Source organism: Sminthopsis crassicaudata, chromosome 1 (genome assembly GCF_048593235.1).
Source record: "Sminthopsis crassicaudata isolate SCR6 chromosome 1, ASM4859323v1, whole genome shotgun sequence".
Lineage (NCBI taxonomy): Eukaryota > Metazoa > Chordata > Mammalia > Dasyuromorphia > Dasyuridae > Sminthopsis > Sminthopsis crassicaudata.
In genome coordinates this window covers 744,001,649-744,022,359 of record NC_133617.1, presented here as the reverse complement: position 1 = coordinate 744,022,359, position 20,711 = coordinate 744,001,649, and the positions used below count along the sequence as shown (strand labels likewise).

The 20,711-nt window shown below is 35.9% G+C and overlaps 1 protein-coding gene across 1 annotated transcript in view; it reads left to right on the top strand.

Moving 5' to 3' along the window:
• Positions 1–20,711, top strand: part of SCN10A (sodium voltage-gated channel alpha subunit 10) — a 90,013-nt gene that overhangs the window by 23,303 nt on the left and 45,999 nt on the right. The window contains exons 8-10 of the mRNA XM_074289216.1: positions 2,211–2,364; positions 4,944–5,141; positions 5,981–6,136. Of these exons, the coding sequence (XP_074145317.1) occupies positions 2,211–2,364; positions 4,944–5,141; positions 5,981–6,136 (508 nt within the window). The remainder of the gene's footprint in view (positions 1–2,210; positions 2,365–4,943; positions 5,142–5,980; positions 6,137–20,711) is intronic.

Sequence of the window (20,711 nt, the reverse complement as noted above, 5' to 3'; positions counted from 1 at the left end):
GAGCATTTTTTCATATGACTAGAAATGGCTTTATTTTTTTTTTACCTGAAAGTTGTTCATATCTTTTGGTCATTTATCAGTTGGAGAATAACTTGTACTCTTACAAATTTGAGGCCTTATATATTTTTAGAAATGAGGCCTTTATCAGAACTCTTACATGTAAACTTATTCCCAGTTTTCTCCTTCCCTTCTAATCTTAGCTGCATTGATTTTGTTTGTATAAAACCTTTTAAATTTAATATAATAAAAATTATCCATTTTGCCTTTTATAATGTTCTCTAGTTTTTCTTTGGCCATAAATCCCTTCCTTCTCCACTTATCTTATTCTCTTTATTCTCTTAATTTGCTTATAGTTTCACCCTATATATTTAAATCACAAACTCATTTCAACCTTATTTTGGTATAAGGTGCTAAGTCAATGCCTAGTTTTGGCCAAACTATTTTCCAATTTTTCCAGCAATTTTTGTCAAATAGTGAGTTTTTATACCAGAAGCTGGAGTTCGGGGGTTTATCAAACTCTAGATTACTATAGTCATTGACTGAAGTATCTTGTGAACTTATTCCACTAATCCACTAATCTATTTCTTAGTCAATGTCAAATGATTTTGATAGCCGCTGTTTTATAATATAGTTTTAGGTCTGGTACAATGAGGCCACTTTCATTTGCACTTTTCATTAATTCCCTTGAAATTCTTGACCTTTTGTTCTTTCCAGATGAATTTTGATATTAATTTTTCTAACTCCATAAAGTAATTTCTTGGCAGTTTGATTGGTATGGCACTAGGTAAATAGATTAATTTAGGTAGAATTGTCATTTTTATTATATTACCTTAGCCTACCCATGAGCACTTGATATTCTTCTAACTGGTTAGCTCTAACTTTATTTGTGTGAAGTGTTTTCTTGGATTTATCTTGGCAGATAGACTCCCAAATATTTTAGACAATAGTCAAAGTTATTTTAAATGGAATTCCTCTTTCTATCTCTAGCTGCTGGGATTTGTTGATAATATATAGGAATGCTCATAATTTATGTGGATTTATTTTGTATCCTGAAACTTTGCTAAAATTGTTAATTGTTTCTAGTAGTTTTTTAATTGATTTTCTGGCATTCGCTAATATACCATCATATCATCTTCAAAGAGTGATAATTTTTTCCCTCATTACCTGCTCTAATTTTTTAAAGTTTCTTTTTCTTCTTTTAATGCTAAAGCTAACATTTCTAATGGAATATTGAATAGCAGTGATGATAGTGGGCAAACTTATTTCACCCCTGATCTTTTTGGGAATGCTTCTACTTTGTCCCTATTACATATGATGCTTACTAATGGTGTTAGATGCTACTTATTATTTTAAGGAAAACTCCATTTACTCCTATGTTCTCTAATGTTTTTAGCAATGGGTATCGTATTTTTGTCAATTGTACTGTATTTTATCAAATGCTTTTTCTGCATTTATTGATATAATCATTTGATTTCTGTTAGTTGGTTATTGATATAATCAGTTATGTTAATAATTTTCCTGATATTGAACCAGCCCTGCATTCCTGGTATAAATCCTACTTGGTTATAATATTTTATCCTGGTGAAAAGTCGCTTTAATCTCTTTGCAAGTGTTTTATTTAAGGTTTTTGTATTAATATTCATTAGAAAAATTGGTCTATAATTTTCTTTTTCTGTTTTGACCCTACCTGGCTTAGGTATCTGTATCATAAAAGGACTTTGGTAGAACTCCTTCTTCCCCTATTTTCCCAAATAGTTCGTATAGTCTTGGAATTAATTTTTCTTTAAATGTTTGGTAGAATTCACTTGTAAATCCATCTGGCCCTGCAGATTTTTTCTTAGAGAGTTCATTAATAGCTTGTTCAAGTTCTTTTTCTAAAATGGGACAATTTATGTAATTTATTTCCTCCTTTGTTAATCTGGGCAATCTATATTTTGTAAATAAGCATTCATTTCACTTAGATTACTAAATTTATTGGCATATAGTTGGACAAAATAGCTCCTAATTAATGCTTTAATTTCCTCTTCATTGGTGGTAAGTTCACCCTTTTCATTTTTTTTATTTTACCCTTTTCATTTTTAAAACTGGTTATTTGATTTTCTTTGGAAAGGTTCCTTTAAATGCAGCCTCTTATTCTTGTTTCTTTGTCCTGATGCTAACTTTGGACCACATCTTCCCAATCTCACCTTCTATCTTATTTATCCCCACAGGAGCTGTCCCAAAGGCTATTTCTGCCTAAAGATAGGAAACAATCCAGACTATAACTACACCAGTTTTGACAACTTTGGCTTGGCTTTCCTGGCTCTGTTCCGCTTGATGACACAAGATTACTGGGAGCGGCTCTACCAGCAGGTCTCTCATAGGGTTTGCAGACTCTTCAGTCTCTGTACCTTTAAAATGCTTAAGTGGAAAGATTGACTTCATAAGCATCCTAGCAAGTTAAGATCGTTAAGATCGGCATTGTGCAACAAGTGGTCCTTGTTTCTTCTTCCCTTTTATTGATTGTACTTTATGATCTAATCTCCAGAATGGAAAACAAATTGATCATCCAAGGGAAGAGTGCCCTACATAAATTGTACAAAAAGGAGAGTGAGCAGTGATTTGGAATCAGGGTCTGGGTTCAAATCCTGACCCTTATATTTATTATCTGTGTGACCCTAAAGCAGGTTATTCTCCCTCCACAAGTTTTAGTCTCCTCATCTATAAAATTAGCAGGTCACACTCAGTTCTAAATGCAGTATGCTATGATATTATCAAGGTAGCACAGTAGAGAGAGCACGAGACTTGGCATCAGGAAGATTTGAGTTTGAATCCTACCTCAGACATTTGCTAGCAGTACAATCCTGAACAAGATTCTCAGCTTCAGTTTTCTTCACTGTAAAAAAGATTGATAATAGTCTCCACCTCCACCCCCATGCCCAGGGCTATGAGCATCTATGAGATAACATCTGAAAGGCACTGGGCAAACTTAAAGTAGAATATACATGTTAGTGATTATTCTTGTTGTTGTTGCTATTATTATTATTATTATTATTATTATTATTATTATTATCATTATTCAGGGAACAGTGTGCTGACTTAATTCAGTGACTGATGAAGTATTTTTGGGACCCCAGCTAATTTATCTTTAAGTTTATTTATGTACAATTTTACCCTCTTAGATGAGGTTTACAGAATTATATATTATATAATCATGGTAATAATAAGAAAAAGTCTATGCTTCATTAGCAACTTGAGGTTTACAAAATTCTTTTCTCACCGGAAACTACTGTTATTTAGCTCCATTTTACAGATGAGAAAACTGAGTCCTAGTGACTTGAGGGTCATAAAACTAAAGTTGTTGAATGGGTCAATTGTAGATAAGAGCCAAGTGAAAAAAGTAAAGAAAGATGTTAGCAGACACAAGGGAAGATTTTAAAGCCCCAAGAAGCTGGATCAAAACTGGCTCTAGAAGGTGGGGATTGTGCCTTTCAGTGGGTGATATCACACCAGGAAACCCTCTCCCACTAGGCGCTATACAATGTCTAATGTTCCACCATTCACTGATATTCAACAAGTGCTCATTAGATTCATACCAAGGACCAGGCCCTGTGTTGGAAGCTGGATTTGAGCATTATTTCTTCTTCAAAAGTCAATTTTCCTAGGATAAGTAACCCCTGAAACTATCAGAGGCCGATAGATTCAGAGCTGGAAGAATCTTCAGAAAACCAAGTGACTCATTTTACAGATAGGGAACCTCAGGCCATAACATGCAATGACTAGCCCAGTGCCACACCATAAGTGAGGGAGCCCCTCAAATTCACTGCAGAGAAGACTCAAACTCCAGGTCCAGCACACATTTCGTTGCACCAGCTATTGATATCTTAGACTTGAGTTCGTTTATCAGATCCGTTTCAAGCGAAATGAAAAAATGAAAGCTTTGAGAGCTAGTTTGACTTTGATGTCAAGAAGTAGGTCTGGGTCAGTTACTCTGTCCAAGGAAGGCAGGTTTGGGTGAGTTATCATATGAGGGGCCCACACAGACATAGGGACATGGGAATACCCTGGGTGTCCAGAGGAAGAAGAATTGAGAGAGGTTCCCCAAATCAAACTTAGCTTCTTCCATAGTTTGAACCTTCAGACCAGCTTTGACTGGGACCAAAATCATTCCTGGAGATTTTATATAAAGAATAGTGGGTGTCATTTTCCTGTTCATTAGGAACTGGGGTTCTTTCTACATTGGCAGAATTCAGTGACAAATCTGGCTTCAGTCCTCATTTGTGAGTTGTCGGTCCTTATTTGTGAGTTGTCTTTGGAGAGTTGAAAGGCAGCAAAACAAATGGAGAGGGAGCTAAGTTTAGATTCAAACCCTGCCTTTGACATATACTGGCTGGGTGACTCAGGGCAAGTTATTTAATCTCGTAATGTCCCAGTAATTATCTAAGGCTTTAAGGACTAGTTGAAAGATATTCAATATCAGGACTGATTGATGAAATTACAGGTCTAAAAATGGACCTCCAAGAACTCAAGGAGAAATTGGTAAGTTAAACCCCCAAGGTCTATGGGAGCTCCCATCACATTTACTGATGGGAAACTTATCCCTTTGGTGAGATTCCTTGGTTCCTGTGTACTTTAAAGGCAATGCTCAATTAGCATCCTTCTGCCTCCATCACATTGTCTCTAGCTTCCTTTGGATGGCCTTGGTTTTGCTGCTCACTCTCTGGAAACTCAAGCTTCTGGCTCAGGCTGTGGTTGAATTTATCTTGACTCCCTCACAGTCTCGGCCATATGTGAATAGAGGAGAGACAGCAGGGATTCTTGCCCTATATAGAATGGGGTTCCCCTGCATAATGTATCTCCTTTGTTTAAATATAAAAGTGCATTCTGGAGACCTGTCTTTGAGAGAGATTCTGGGGGATCTGGGGACAGCTGGCTAATTCCCTCTGTCTCTCTTTCCTCAACAGACCTTGAGAGCATCTGGGAAAATTTACATGCTTTTTTTCGTGCTTGTCATTTTTCTGGGATCCTTCTATCTGGTCAATTTGATCCTGGCAGTTGTGACCATGGCTTATGAAGAGCAGAATGAAGCCACAATGGCTGAAGTAGAAGCAAAGGAAAAGAAGTTTCAGGAAGCCCTAGAAATGCTGAAGAAAGAGCAAGAGGTTAGTGAGCCAGCCCTCCTTCTCTCCATCCTTCTTTTTATTCCTTGTTACTTTCTTTCTTCTTTCCCCTTTCCTATCCTCCTTTCCTTTCTTTCTCATTCCTTCATTTTTCTTCCTTTTTTCTCTCTCTTTTCTGCCTTCCCTTCATGCTTCCTTCTTTCCCTCCTTTCTTCCTTTACTTTTTTCCTCTCATCTTCCTATGTCTCTCATTCCCTCCTTATTCAAATATAGGCCTTCTCTTTCCAGGTTGATTTCCATTTTTTGGCCAGGTAAAAAAGGCCATTTTTGCCTCATTTCTTTCATACCTACTAGCCTTAATCACAGAATGGGAATTTAATTATCTTAATCAAACTGAGACCTATTAAAGACCTTAACTTGAAAAGGCCAAGGTGTCCTACAGCATCCAGGGCCATCTCCAGCTATCCTGATCTGTATCTGTCCACCTGAACCAAATGGCTTTGGAGGGGAGAGTGCGGCAGGTGACAATGCACTGTCCTCCCTCCCTCAAATCCAATTCACTTGCAGATCAAGATTATTTTTGAGAATAAAGGACAAACAAAACCAACAATAACCTGGGGTGAACTAGCCGGCTTCTAAGGTCACTGTCCCTTGTAAGCTTTCTGAAATTTGTTCTTCTGTTCCAGTGGGTGTGCTCTACTATTTCACTCTGCCCTTGCCTTTCCTAACAAGCTTCTTTTCCCAATAAAGAATGTTTTGAGCACAATAGCCCGGAGCATAAAAGTACCATGGTTCCTAAGCATTTCATGATGATGCTTGTAAATGACATGGGTACCTTCTGGGTCCAGGATCTCAATGTCTTTTTTTTTTTTTTTTTGCAGGTCCTGGCTGCCATGGGGATTGACACAAGCTCGCTTCTTTCCTTTGAAATGTCGCCTCTAGCCTCCAAAAATGCCAAAGAAAGAAGAAACAGGATGAATCAAGTGAAATCTGAGGACTCCATAGAAGATACCAGCTACCCTCACCAGAGGAAGACGGTAACAGTTCACCTAGAAATTTATGACTTTGTTAGTGTAGCACACTTGTCCAGATGCCTTTTAAGGTTTTTAGGTTGGGTGACTGGATTACTAGAGATCTTCGAGACCCATTCAAACACAGTCTTTCCTACACATATATGTGGGGGAGCATGTTGGTATCCATCCCTACTCCTTCAGACCAGGAAAGAATGATTAGTCAGTCAGTCAACAAGCATCTATTACGTAGCCAGCTGTGCTAGAATCCCCCTAGTGAAAGGACACCCATTGCCTCCTCTGGCCACCTTTTCCTCTTTTGGATGACTCTAATTGTCAGAAATCTTTCCATGACATCAGAAATCTGGCCTTCTCCAGTTCCTATCCTTGCCCCTAGTTCAGCCTTCCAAGGGCCAAGCAGATGAAACTTAATCATGCTTCCCTACACTGGCCCTCCTTGTAGTTAGAATCAACTCTTCTGATATCCTGAGTTATCCTGTTCTTTTGACTGACCCTCAAAGGCAGGTTCACAAGTTGGAACAAGGTCATTATTTTGGCCACAAGTTGGGAGGTCATTATTCCGAAGAACAAAAACTAAATCTGAGATAATTTAATCTACAGATGAGCCAAGTAGTTCACAAGAAGGAAAATGTCTAATTGCCTTGATATTTAATTGAACTAATATTTATTAAGCACCTAGTAGACACTTAGCTAAGAGACAGCTAAGTGATATCATAATAAGTAGAATCTACACCTGGAATCAGGAAGACCTAAGCTCAAATCCAGTCTCAGACACTTACTAATTGTGTGACTATGCGTAAGTAACTTTACCTCTATTTCCTTATCTATAAATGGGAATAATAATTGCATCTACTTCCCATGGTATTTGTGATGATCAAATAAGATACCTAGCACGTAATAGCTATTTAATAAACACGTGTGTTCTTCCCTTCCTTTCTTCCTTCCTCCTTCCCTCCCTCCTTCCCTTTTTTCTTCTCTTCCTCTCTCCTTCTTTACTTCCTTCTTTACTTTCTTCCTTCCTCCCTTCCACTGTCTCTCCCTTTCTTCCTCTCTTCCTCTGTCCCTCTTTTTCTTTCTCTTTTCTTCTATCTCTCCATTTCTTCCTTCTTCCCTTCCTTTCTCCCTTCCTCCTTTCCTGCCTCCCTCTCTTCCTTCTTTCCTTCTTCTCTCCTTCTTTTCCTCTGTCTCTCCTGTTCCTTCCTTCCTTCCTTCCTTCCTTCCTTCCTTCCTTCCTTCCTTCCTTCCTTCCTTCCTTCCTTCCTTCCTTTCTTCTTTCCTTCCTTTCTAAGTGCTAAAGATACAGAGGCAAAACAAGCAAACAAAGAAATCCTAGGCCCTATACACAAGGAAATGACATTCCACTAAGGGAGGTAGGGAATGTACAACAGGATCACAGACAAGTAAACATAACATGTTGCAAGGTGAGAGAGAGGAGGAATAGAGAAGGCTTCTGGAAAAAGTAGCACTTTAACCGAGTTTAGGAGGAAGGGAAGGATATTGGTGTAAGGATATAGAGGTGAGGCAAGGGTACGTTCCAAGCATGAGCTATGACAACAGAACCCAGGCTGTGTAAGGGAAGCAATATAAAATAAAGTCTGGAAAATCAGTTTGGAACTGGATCTTATGTTCTCCCAGCTGGGATAGAGTTGATCTTAGAGCTATAAGAATAATAAGAAACTGGCCAGATACTCATGAGCCCACTGGGGTTGCTTGGAGGACAGTTGGGAGGTGAGACTACTGGAAGTCATCAATTCCCCTCCATGGCAGAAGTGATGGGAAATGAAGCTAAATTAAATATTTCATCCAGGCAATTAGATTGAAGTTCTTCCTTTCAACGACTTGAAGAAAACATTAATGAAGTTCCAAGGCTTTTCCTTGGGGAATTCTGAAAGCATTTAATATGATAAAGCCCTTTTCTGTTACTTAGCAGATACAGAGGCCCTCTCACAGAGTTAAGAATCAAGGAGTCAAATTAACATAGAACTTTTCAAGCAATTGAAGTCATTCATTCATTCATTCATTCATTTAGCAAACTGTCATGGACAGCACTCTGACAGAAACTGGTTAGGTTTTTTGAATGTCCAATGTAAGTGTAATGGGGAAAAACAATTCAGCCCCTCAATATCCCCACCCCTACCATGTTCAAGTGATCTTTCACAAGCTTGTTGGAGCCGCACTTGAGAATAGTGACACAAACTTGGGAAAGGGGGTCACCAGAGTGGCTCAGTGTCTTGTGTCAGATGGGTAAAACTCCCTTGTTTCCCCTTTTTACATAAAATGTAAGATATAGTCTCTTATGTAGATGCAATGGTTGTACTTGAGAATTTCTAATTTCTAAGATCCTTTCGGCCTCTGAGTGGGAAAGAAGCCCAGGCCCCTTTACTGGATTTCTTTCTTTACCTGTCTAGATTCAGCATTTTCATACATGTTTGTTGGATTGGAATAATTTGAATTAAGCAATTTGTGAAAGATTGCTTATGTTTTACCACCAATTCCTTGGTTTTAACTTGGGCTGATTTCCTCTTATTATATTTTATACAGATTTATATATTCTTCTTATATATAATATATATATATATATTATTTTTTATATTTATAATATAATTATAATATATTATTGCATAGATACCACCCCCACTCCTCAGCTCACTCCCAGCTATCTCTTCCCAGTCTTGGTCCTCCCCATTCTGCTGTCCTCTTCACAGAACCTAGTCTCCATTCCTCTAATTGGTGCTTTTGTCCCTCTCAGACTCATAGACTTAGAAAGCTAAAAGAGTTTTTAAACTTCATCTAGTCTCCATGAACTTTGGAGTTTTAAAACTCCCAGGTCCTTTGGGTTCACATTTACTTTACATAATCTTCCCATCATTTTTCACATCTATCTTTCCTGATGATAAAGACATGTTCCAAAAAATTCAGGACAACTAATTTATTCCATCATTCCCTAATCACCGGGAACACGGGCTGTTTCTAAGGGGTTATGTAGTGGTTGGCTATTTTTCTGTTTTGAGTGAAACCTCTATGAATATTTATGTTTGTGTAGTTTTCCTCCATTATAAAAACCATTCTCAGTGTGTATATTCTAGTAGTAAAATCACTGTGTCATATCAGTTATCTATCCATTTGGTACCTATTTGTTTTATTATTTGAAGAGATAAGAATTTCCCTCCTATCCATGTTTATAAGGAATATATTATTCCATTTCCTTCTGTCTAATATACTTTTTAAAATCTGTTTATCCTTTATGTATTGGGAACTCATTGTTAATCTAATCCCATTTCTTCCTGATGCTCTTCTCCAATTTCCCTAACAGGTTTTATTGAATAATTTTTCCTTGCCTTAGTGTTATTTAATCCGGTTCCATTTTAGAAGTTCTAGAGTCAAAAGCTCTAGTTCTAGTACATTTTGTTCTATTGATCTGTATTTTTTTTAATCCAACTCCAGAACAATTCTGAAACCTATCCATTTAGCAGATGAGACCTGACCATGGAAATCTTCTTCCTTCTTCCCTCCTTTGTATATCATTTCAATGTTTCTATCCATTGATTACTGTGGATAGAATTACCAGGCTTTTATGTAATTTTATGAAATAACCCACTGGCATTGGAATTAGAACCTATTACAACAACAACTTCATCCATGTAGGATTTCCATCTTTAATCATATAAATAATTTTCCAATTATTTAATTTTTGTATTCTTTTATTTTCTTTTTATTTTTTTATAAGACTTGAGTATGTTATGGCCAGTTAAGGGAGAAGTACTGAATTGTTTGTCATTAACAATAACAGAGATCTGTAGAATGCTTCAAAGCTTTCAAAATTCTTCACAAATATGATCTCATTTGAACCTCATGACAGCTCCCTGAGGTAGTGATCTTTTATATATCTCACTTTACAAATGAGGAAATTGAGACTTAAGTGAGAAGCTGTGCGATGGAGCAGGAAAAAAACTAGTCCCACTTCTGATGCTTGGACAATTCCACTTGGGCAGGTCATTTAACTCTCGCCAGGCCGGTTTCCTTTTTTGTAAAATGAGGGAGTTGATCTAGATAATCTCAGAGATTTCTTCCAGCTCTAGATCTTCCCATGATAAAGTACCAATAAATGTCAGGAGACAGAACAGAACCCAGACCTTCCTTACCCCAAGTCTAATACTTTGGCTATAGTATTCCTCCTAATGTTTATTTCTTCTAATTTTTTGTTAGAAATATATTAAAATCCTAAGGTTTGGTGGGTTTATATGACATCTTACTATAATGCAAAAAAAACCCCAATATTATTTTGATAAATTTTCTTAGGGTCTAAAGCTATGATCACACTATCTGCAAACAGAAAGATTTTTTGCCTCTATTCTTATTCCTTTAACTTTTTTGACCTTACTTTTTTTTTTTTTTTGCTATAACTAGTATTTCTATACCAATGTAGAATAGTTAGAATGACTAATTCTTTTTAGTGGAAAAATCTCTAACATTTTTCCATGACTTGTAACGCCGGTTCTTGATAAATGTTGGGGGGAGGGGGTTCATGATAAGGACAAATCCTTTTGTGTCTATACTTCTTAAGTTTTTGTTTTTTTAATTAAAATGTATGGTATTTTATCAATAGTTTCAGTCATTTATTGAAAGATTTTTTTTCTTTTCAATATAATTTGTTATCCTGATCATTTCCCTAATACTGAACCATCCCTGTATTCCTGGTTATCATAATGAATGTTTCTTATTTAATTGAATAGTTCTGCAGAGAAGATCAGTACATGATATTGACCTTTAGTTTTCATTTTCTAATGGTTTTGAAGATTAGAACTACATTTACTTGATAGAAGAACTGAGATAGAATTCCATCCTCATTTATTTATGACAGAAATTATGTTCCCTTTGTGCTGTAATAACATGATCAATTTTTATAAAAATTCCAATTTCTCTATGTGTTTCAGATATATGTCTGGAATAAAATTCAACATTCCTGATTTTTTATATGATTCTGTTTATATGTTTATTAAATCTATTTTCTTTTTTGTGTTGATTCACATTCAGTTTCTCTCTCTGGATATGTATGGCTCTCTCTATCACAAGTCTATTAGAATTATCTTGAATCACCTCATTGTTGAAAAGAGCCAAGTCCATCACATTGGTTACATAAATTTGTTGTTTCTGTGTATAATGTTCTCTTGGTTTCCAAGTCCTTGCCATTACAAAAAGGGCTGCTACAAACATGTTTGCATATGTGGGTCCATTTCCCCTTCTTTATGATCTCTTTGGGATACAGACCCAGTAGAGACACTGCTGGATCAAAGGATGTGCAGTTTTAGAACTGTGTACAATGTTCTCTTGGTTCTAATCACTTCATTTTTTATCGATAAGTCTCTCCAGGCCTCTCTGAAATCATCCTGCTGATCGTTTTGTATAAAACAATAATATTCCATTACTTTCATAGACTATAACTTATTTTTTTTATTTATAATTTTTTTCACAGTATATATGCATGAGTAATTTTTTTTTATAATATTATCCCTTGTATTCATTTTTCCAAATTATCCCCTCCCTCCCTCTACTCCCTCCCCTTGATGACAGGCAATCCCATACATTTTACATGTGTTACAATATAACCTAGATACAATATGTGTGTGTAAATACCATTTTCTTGTTGCACATTAATTATTAGCTTCCGAAGGTATAAGTAACCTGGGTAGATAGACAGTAGTTCTAACAGTTTACATTCACTTCCCAGTGTTCCTTCTCTGGGTGTAGTTGTTTCTGTCCATCATTGATCAACTGGAAGTGAGTTGGATCTTCTTTATGTTGAAGATTTCCACTTCCATCAGAATACATCCTCATACACTATTGTTGTTGAAGTGTATAGTGATCTTCTGGTTCTGCTCATTTCACTCAGCAACACTTGATTTAAGTCTCTCCAAGCCTCTCTGTATTCCTTCTGTTGGTCATTTCTTACCAGACAATAATATTCCATAACATTCATATACCATAATTTACCCAACCATTCTCCAACTGATGGACATCCATTCAACTTCCAGTTTCTAGTTACAACAAAAAGAGCTGCCACAAACATTTTGGCACATACAGGTCCCTTTGCGCTCTTTAGTATTTCTTTGGGATATAAGCCCAGTAGTAGCACTGCTGAGTCAAAGGGTATGCACAGTTTGATAACTTTTTGGGCATAGTTCCAAATTGCTCTCCAGAATGGCTGGATTCTTTCACAACTCCACCAACAATGCCTCAGTGTCCCAGTTTTCCCACATCCCCTCCAACATTCATCATTATTTGTTCCTGTCATCTTAGCCAATCTGACAGTGCACTATAACTTATTGAGCCAACTGATGATCTCAGTTTCCAGTTTCTTGCTACTATAAAAAGGGTTGCTATAAATGTTGTACATATGGGTCCTTTCCCCTCTTTTATGATCTTTTTAGGATACACTCCCAGGAGAGACTACTGAATCAAAGGGTATGCATAGTTTTATAGTCCTTTGGGCATGGTTCCAAATTGTCCTCCAGAATGGCTGGATCACTTCACAACTCTACCAACAATGCCTTAATGTTCCAATTTCCCCACATTCCCTCCAACATTTATCATTAACTTTTCCTGTATAATCTTAGCCAATCTGAGAAGTGTGAAGTGTTATCTTTGCATTTTATCTACATTTTCATTTTTCTAATCAATAGTGATTTAGAATATTTTTATATGACTAGAAATAATTTTAATTTCTTCATCTGAAAATTGTCTTCCCTTTGTTTATCAATTGGGTAATGATTTGTATTCTTATAAATTTGAGTCAATTCTCTCTATATTTTAGAAATGAGATCTTTATCAGGAACATTGGCAAAAAAACAAAATTTTCAGCTTTCAGCTTCCCTTTTAAATTTGGCTACATTTGGTTTTGCTTGTGCAAACCCTTTTTAATTTGATGTAATCAAAATTATCTTGCATTTTGCATTTCATAATAGTTCTCTAGTTCTTCTTTGGCCATAAATTCCTTCCTTCTCCATAGATCTGAGAAGTAGATTATCCCTTGTATCCATTTGCTTATCATATCATCATTTATGTCTAAATCATGAACTCATTTCAACCTTATCATGGTATAGAGTGTGAAATGTTGGTCAGTATCTAGTTTCTGCCAAACTATTTCCCAGTTTTTCCAGCAATTTTTGTCAAATAGTGAGTTCTTATCCCAGAAGCTGGAGTCTTTTGCTTTATCAGACACTAGATTACTATAGTCATTGACTATTGTGTGTTGTGAACATTTCACTAATCTATCCAGTATCTGCATTAAAGAAGAGAATTTCTTACCTAGTTATTCCTTATCTCAGTAAATTCATAGGTCAGTCCATCCCTGTATTTATTTTTTTTTTAATTATTCCTACCCTTTTCACTTTAGAGCTTTGCTTTTCATTCCCTTTTTTTTCTGTCTGTAATGATGATAATAAATCTATAATGATAGTCTCCTTTTGTTCATTTGAGCCCAATTATGTCATTCAGTAGTTTACCAAAACAATACTACAGTTTTGCTTTTAACCCGCCTTGTGGTGATTATATTAACACAGCAATTACTTAGTCACTATTGTAAAGAACTTGCTAATTAAAGCATTTAGCTTTATGACCCAGTTTGTTTGAAGGCTTCTCCTGTTTTCCAGTCAAAAACTTCTCCAGCTTTGAGCCTTTGTGTCCATGAATTGTTCAAAGTTCTCTTTATTATTATTCCAGTCTTTTGTTTTCTGAAAGAATGTTGGGAGGCTAATTTGGGGTTCTCTAGTTCTCATCTTTCTGTAGCACCCCTTCTGGGATACTCCCTCCACTTTCACCCCTCCTCAAAGAACAACTACTACCCTCAGGGTCTGAGGATCCCCTGTGGTTATTCATTCATAAAAACTGTAACTCACAATCTCCTCCCAGTGTGTTTCCCCTAGATAATCAGCCCATAGACATAATTAAGTCTTAACAAAAGCACTAACAGTTCAGTAGTTACCAAACACTTTCCCCAGATAGACTCACCCCCAAAGGCATGTTTCCTTGGAGAAAGTGGGCACCCACTTAGAAGACACACCCATAAGTTGGATGTGTATATGGCCAAGACAGTTCACAATTGTAGTAACTTATCCTCTCTAGATCCTTTCTTTTCTTGAATAGTCTTCATAAATAACCCTGCAGGGTACATTTTCTAGTCACTCAGTATTGGAATTTCCAGGTTCTCATCTTTTCCACATTTTGACTCTTAGCTAACCTATTTTTTGAGTTCATAGAAAGCCTTTTAAACTTCTTAAATGATTTCTCTGTTTCTGCCTGCTGAAGAGTTTATACCCCTTTGATCTTCTTGGTGGCCCCAAAAAATCTCAGATTATTCTCCAATTCCTGAATAGAGAATCTCATTCTGAGCAAATAATTCTGCTGCTAGATAGGGAATGGGGGAAGAGGAAAGATAAATTCTCCAACTTCCACCAGAGTTTGGGTCCCTCCTGGAAGAGTTCCTGCTGGAACTGTGTTCATTGGATCCCTTAAAAAACCCTCAGGAGTTTGGTCAACTTTTAGGCCATCCAAAGGCCTTGCCCACTCTGATACTGTAAGAAAAGAGTATTCTTAGTGTAGGGAATTAGATGAGAGTGTTCATACTTTTTCAATACATAAATACTTTATCATACATGATTCTATCAAGTGATTAAATCACCTTACCTGGGGCAGGAAAGAATTGGAACTTCCCCTTTATATTTCTGAATATAATATTTCAACTACTGTTATTTTTCAATTGTGTGATGTTCAAATGACTATTTTATCTTAATACCTTTTATCTTGGCTGTTTGTAGGATCATTTTCTTTATCTTATAATATTGAGGCTTAATAATGATGTAACTAAGTGATTTTAATTTGGGGTTCGTTTCTTTTGACATTCTGAGAACTTTTTATAATCTATTCATTTTAATACTTGAGGAAAGATTTTCTTGAATAATGACAAAATCTTAAGTTCAGCTTCTTTTTCTTCCCAGTTTTGAAGAAAAAATTGCTATTCTTAAATGTTATTTCTCTGATCTAATATATACTCATCACATTTGTCTGTTTTGCTTCCAGATCTTTTTCCAATTCCATAACTGAAGTTACTTTTATCTTTCCATTGTGTCTTCAATAATATAATTTTACAATTCATCAAAACTATTATTTTATTTTTTAATTTTAGGACTTTTTTTTTCAATTATCAAGCATTTTTTCTTCCTTCCTATCTATTAAGGGAAAGAAAGAAAAAAAGGAAGGCAGAAGGCAGGAAGACAGGAAGTAAAGAAGGCAGGACGGAAGGCAGGAAGGAAGGCAGGAAGGAAGGAAGGAAGGAAGGAAGGAAGGAAGGAAGGAAGGAAGGAAGGAAGGAAGGAAGGAAGGAAGGAAGGAAGGAAGGAAGGAAGGAAAAGAATACCACTGTAATAATTAAGCATAAGTGAGCAAACAAATTCCCATGCTGGCCAAGTCCAAAAAGGCATTTCATTCTGTATATTAATCTATTACCTTTTTATGGAAAGTGAGTAGCATCATTATTGAACCTCTAGAATCAGTTTGTCATTGAATTGATCAGACTATTAAATCTTTCCGGATTATTCATTTTTAAAATTTTGATATCATTGAAAAAACTGTTCTCTTCACTTCTATTTTCATTACTCTGCATCACTTTACATGAGTCTTTCTAGCTTCCTCTGAAATCATCTCTTTAACCATCTCTTCTTACAGAACAATAGCATTTCATTAAATTCACAAAGCATATTTTGTTCAACCATTCCTCAAATAACAGGTACCTGTCCTCTTACTTTCCAAATCTTTGCCACCACAAAAAGAACTGCTATATTTTTCAGATTCATACACATGTCAAGACAACATCTCATGATATTATTGGTCCTCCTTGAAAGCTAAGAACAAACATTTTTGGTATATTTTGTGAGTCCTTTTCCTCTTTCCCTCATCTTTTTAGAGAGTATAGACCTAGTATTAATATTGTTCAGTCAAAGGGTAATCATAATTGGATGGTCCAGATTTTTTTTTAGGATGGCTGTACAATTCACAAATTGTACAATAGAGTATTAACGTATTTGTTTTTCCACAGCCCCACCCACATTTCACATTTTCCTTTTCTACCAACTTTCACAACCTGATAGGTGTGAGGTTGAATCTCAGAGGTATTTAATTTGCATCTCTCTAATTATTAGTGATTTATAGCATTTTAAGCAATTTTTTCAATTATCAAGCATTTTGTCCTTCTTCACAAAAACTGTGTTCATAAACTATTGACCATTTAGCAATTATAAAAGGATTTTTATTCTTATAAATTTTAATCAATTCCTTTTATATCTTAGAAGTGAGATGTAAAATTTTTTTATTAAATTCCTTAAAGATATTTCTAAACTCTTGTGCTTCATCATGGTGTTATTCATATATCTTTAGTTGCCAATTCCTTTTTAAATTTAGTTTTCTAATTTTGCTAATTTCATTTCTTTATAATTCTTTTTGTGTTTTTAAATTGTGCATATTTTTTCTGTCTTGACAAAATTCTAACTTCTATTTTTGGATGCTACCATTTTTTTTCTTCAAGAGAAACAGCTTTATGTAATAGGTAAAGAAAGTTTTTATGTTTTGTTTTTGTTTTTTATTTAAGCTTGAAGCATAATAAATTCTGTTCTAACCCTTTATTTTAACTGGGTGTTTTTCTGTTTCAAGAACCATGGCAAGTAAAATGGCAAAAGTAAGGTATGTCTTCTCTGAGCAAGAAAACAGTTTATTAACAGTAACATGTGTAACTGTTAATAAAGTTAATAAAGACGGCTCCCCATGGGTGATAAAAAAGAGAAAACCCTCTTTACTGAAATTTAGGAAAGGAAGTTGTGGGTGAATGAGGAATATCACAATTGATTACAACTGGAAAAGCTGAGTTGGTCTTCCTTGTGGATGATCATACCTCTCTGACAATTAAGCTATGTTAATTGCTTATTGGACCTCAACTGCCTCAAGTAGTCTTGGCTAAGAAAGCAGAACCACTCCAGTTAGAACCACTCCAGTCAGGACCACTCCAGACAGGAATACCCATCAGGTTAGTTGCCCCCTTGGGGAAAATGAAAGCACTCATAATTTCATAGGAAGAAATAAAGGCAGAAGGATTGTCTGGAAGGGGAAGGGCTCAGCCTAAACTGATTTTCATTTACAAGCAGCAAAACAGAGGTTGAAGATTAATTGCTTTATGGAGCAAATAAACCAGGGACTGTTTGGCTGACCCTTTCACCTTAGGAAGCTTTTTTTTTTTCTGAATTTCTAAGCTAATCGTTTTTCTTTAGTTGTTTTGGTTGTGACTGATCTCATTTGGGGTTTTCTTGGCAAAGATACTGAAATGGTTGGCCATTTCCTTCTTCAACTCATTTTACAGATGAGGAAACTGAGGCAAACAAGGTTATATAACTTGCCCAGTGTCACACAACAGGTAAATATCAGGGGCTGGATGGGAACTCAGGTCTTCCTGACTCTATCCACTGCTCCACCTAATTGCTCTTAATGATTCGCTGTGATTTTTTGCTAACTTTTCCACTCAGATTTTGACTTGGCACATTTTTTGTTGTTGCTAAATACATAGATTTTTAAAATTATTTTTAGCTTATACATGTACATTCATTTTAAAAACATATTTCCATATGAATCATGTCGGGAGAGAAAAATCAGAACAAAAGGTAAAAACCACGAGGGAAAAAAAAGGTGAAAATTGTATGCTTCAATCTGCATTCACTCTCTATAGCTCTCTACCTAGATGCAGACAGCCCTTTCCATCCAAAGTTTATTGAAATTAACTTGGATCACTGAATTACTGAGAAGAGCCAAGTCTATCATAGCTGATCATAACACAGTCTTGCTGTTACTGTGTGCAATGTTTTCCTGGTTCTGCTTGTTTCACTAAGCATCAGTTCATGCAAATCTTTCCAAGCTTTTCTAAAATCAGCTCCCTAATTGTGGAAATTTGACAAGATTTCGTATTTCACTCTGCCCCCTAAAGAAGATGTTCTTAACTTGGAATTCATGGCATGATTTAAGGAGGTCCTTGATCTTAAATGGAAGGAAATTGCATCTCTATTTTCACTAGCCTTTAACTGAAATTTAGCATTTTCTCCAATTATGTAAAACCATTATTCTAAGAAGGGGTCAGCAGTCTTCCTCAGCATTCCAACGGGTCCATAATACACAAAAATTAAGGATCATTGGGACATTGATAATAGGAATTAGAATCCTATTTTTAATTTCACCTTCGACACTATCTAGTTGTGTAACCCTAGACAAGTCATTGAATATCTCTCATCCTCAGTTTTTATGTATAAAATGGAGATAATAATAGCACCTAATTCTCAAGGTTCTTGTGAAAATCAAATGAGAATTACATGTATAAATACATATGTATAAACCTTTGCAAACCTTAAAGTGTTATGTAAATTTTAGTATCATTATTATTATTATATTCCATCATTTTTACTCTGCTTTTAATCACTAATATCATTCTATTGTGTCAGTGCTATTTGGTTTCCTAGTACGTAAAATTCTTTATTAAATACTTTGCTAAAAATTTAGGTAAACTAGATCCATACCATTTTTCTAATATAAAAATCTAGTAATCAGAAGTGTGTTCATAAGTTTTAACAATCAGCTCTCCGGAAAAAAACAAAAACAAAAACAAAAACAAAACAAAACAAAACAAAAAAAAGCACAGCACATGCTCTAAGTTTAATCTGCATTGTTAACATTTTCTTCATCATATTTGTAAGTCTAGACTTCAAGAAAACAATAAATCAAGCCCTGATCGCATTGAAGCATTTTAGGAGGTAGAAAACCTCACACTAAGAATGAAGCCATCCATTCTCATAAGCCATTTCAGCTTGCTCCAACATACCCCTCTTAGTAATTAATCCAATCTAAAGAGTAAAAGAGTTTAGTCTGACATGACCTGTCCTAATTAAAGCCATATTATCTTTGTGATCAGTACTTCATTTTCTCTATGTTTACTAATGCATTAATAATGCATTGTTGATTCTTGCCAAGAATCAAAGTCAGGGTCACCAGTCAACAGTTTACAGATGTCAACCAGTAATTTGTTAGGGGGAAAAACAATACAATGTTTGCCTGTCACCTATCCTGAACTCTATATCTACTCAATATATTCTTTCAAAGATTTCTGGCTATTTAGTAATTGTTTGCCAGTTCTCTTAATTCCATATGATGTCTGTCTGGGCTTGGTGACTTGAGTTCATTGAGAGTTTCAACTCTCTAATAGTTTTTTTTTTCCTTTCCAATATAAAAAATCATTCATCTTTGCAAAAGAAGTGAATTAAACATAAGTTGAGTGGTTCCACTTTCACCTGATTTCCATGATCATTGTCCCATCCACTTTGATCAGTGATTCCATTCTTTCTCTGATGTTCCTCTCACTCTAGTAGCCCTTTTACTTGCTTAGCATTCACCATAGGCTCAGATCTTTGTGTATCCTTGACACTATGCTAAGAGTTTCCTCAATTACCCCTCCTTGATTCATCTGAATTGGTTGATGAGTTCCTTCTGCAGCTACATCAATCTCTTTAAATTATTCTCCCCTTTTTCCTGCCCTGTGTAATTTTTTTGTCTTTGAAAATGCATCCTTGAGAGCTTCTTAAACTTTTTGAACTAATTTGTCATGTAGAATTAATTTTAGGAAGTCAGATCCTGCCTATAATTTCTCTAAACCCTTTGAAATTGACTTTCCTCAAATCCAGTCCAGGGATCAGAACGTGTTCTTCAGCTCTGAGGTTCTGGGGGTCCATGCCTCTTTTCTTTTGATGTTTTATTGTGGGTCCTTTCTCCTGATAAGCTGAAACCTGGCAAACTAGTCTTGGCAGATGGGTCTGTGATTGAATTATCCCCATGAAGAGCCTACTGAACCCCCATATTCTACAGCCCTATATCTCTCCTGTATTTATAATATAGTCTGATATGAGAAGTAAAGCTTAGGATAATCAGGTTTTAATAGAGTTGCTGATACTTTCTACTATCCCCACTGGAAATTATGAAAATTTTCCTTATACTTAATGGAGAACCATTAAAACACCCAACTCTTTCTGTCCACTTCCACCCCCACCCCCAATAAATAACCTCACAGGATCATTTAATTTCAGAAAGATATTTAACTGGACTCCGCTAAAATCAATTTTTCCTGGTAGCATCCTGTCTTTGGACAAGTCCCTTCCATACTCTGGGGCTCGGTTTCCTTTTCTATAAAATGAGTGGATTCGATGTGATGGCCGCTCTGCTCCCTCCCAGCTCTATATCTAGCTTCAGATGCCTCATTATAACATAGAGGAAAGCCTGGGTTTCCAAATGGAAGCTCCTTGAAGCCAGCCTCAGTAGAAAGCCAACTCCTGTTTGATTTTGTATCAAATTTGCACCTAGCAGTGTAGTTCCTTGTGCCTTTTTGGTCTCTACCTGTAAAAAATAACTTCTTGTAGGGAAACATCCTTCACTGATACAAATTGGTAGCTCATCTAAATGTTTATTGCCTCAAAGAGTTGCCTAAGGCACTGAGAGATTGAGGGACTTG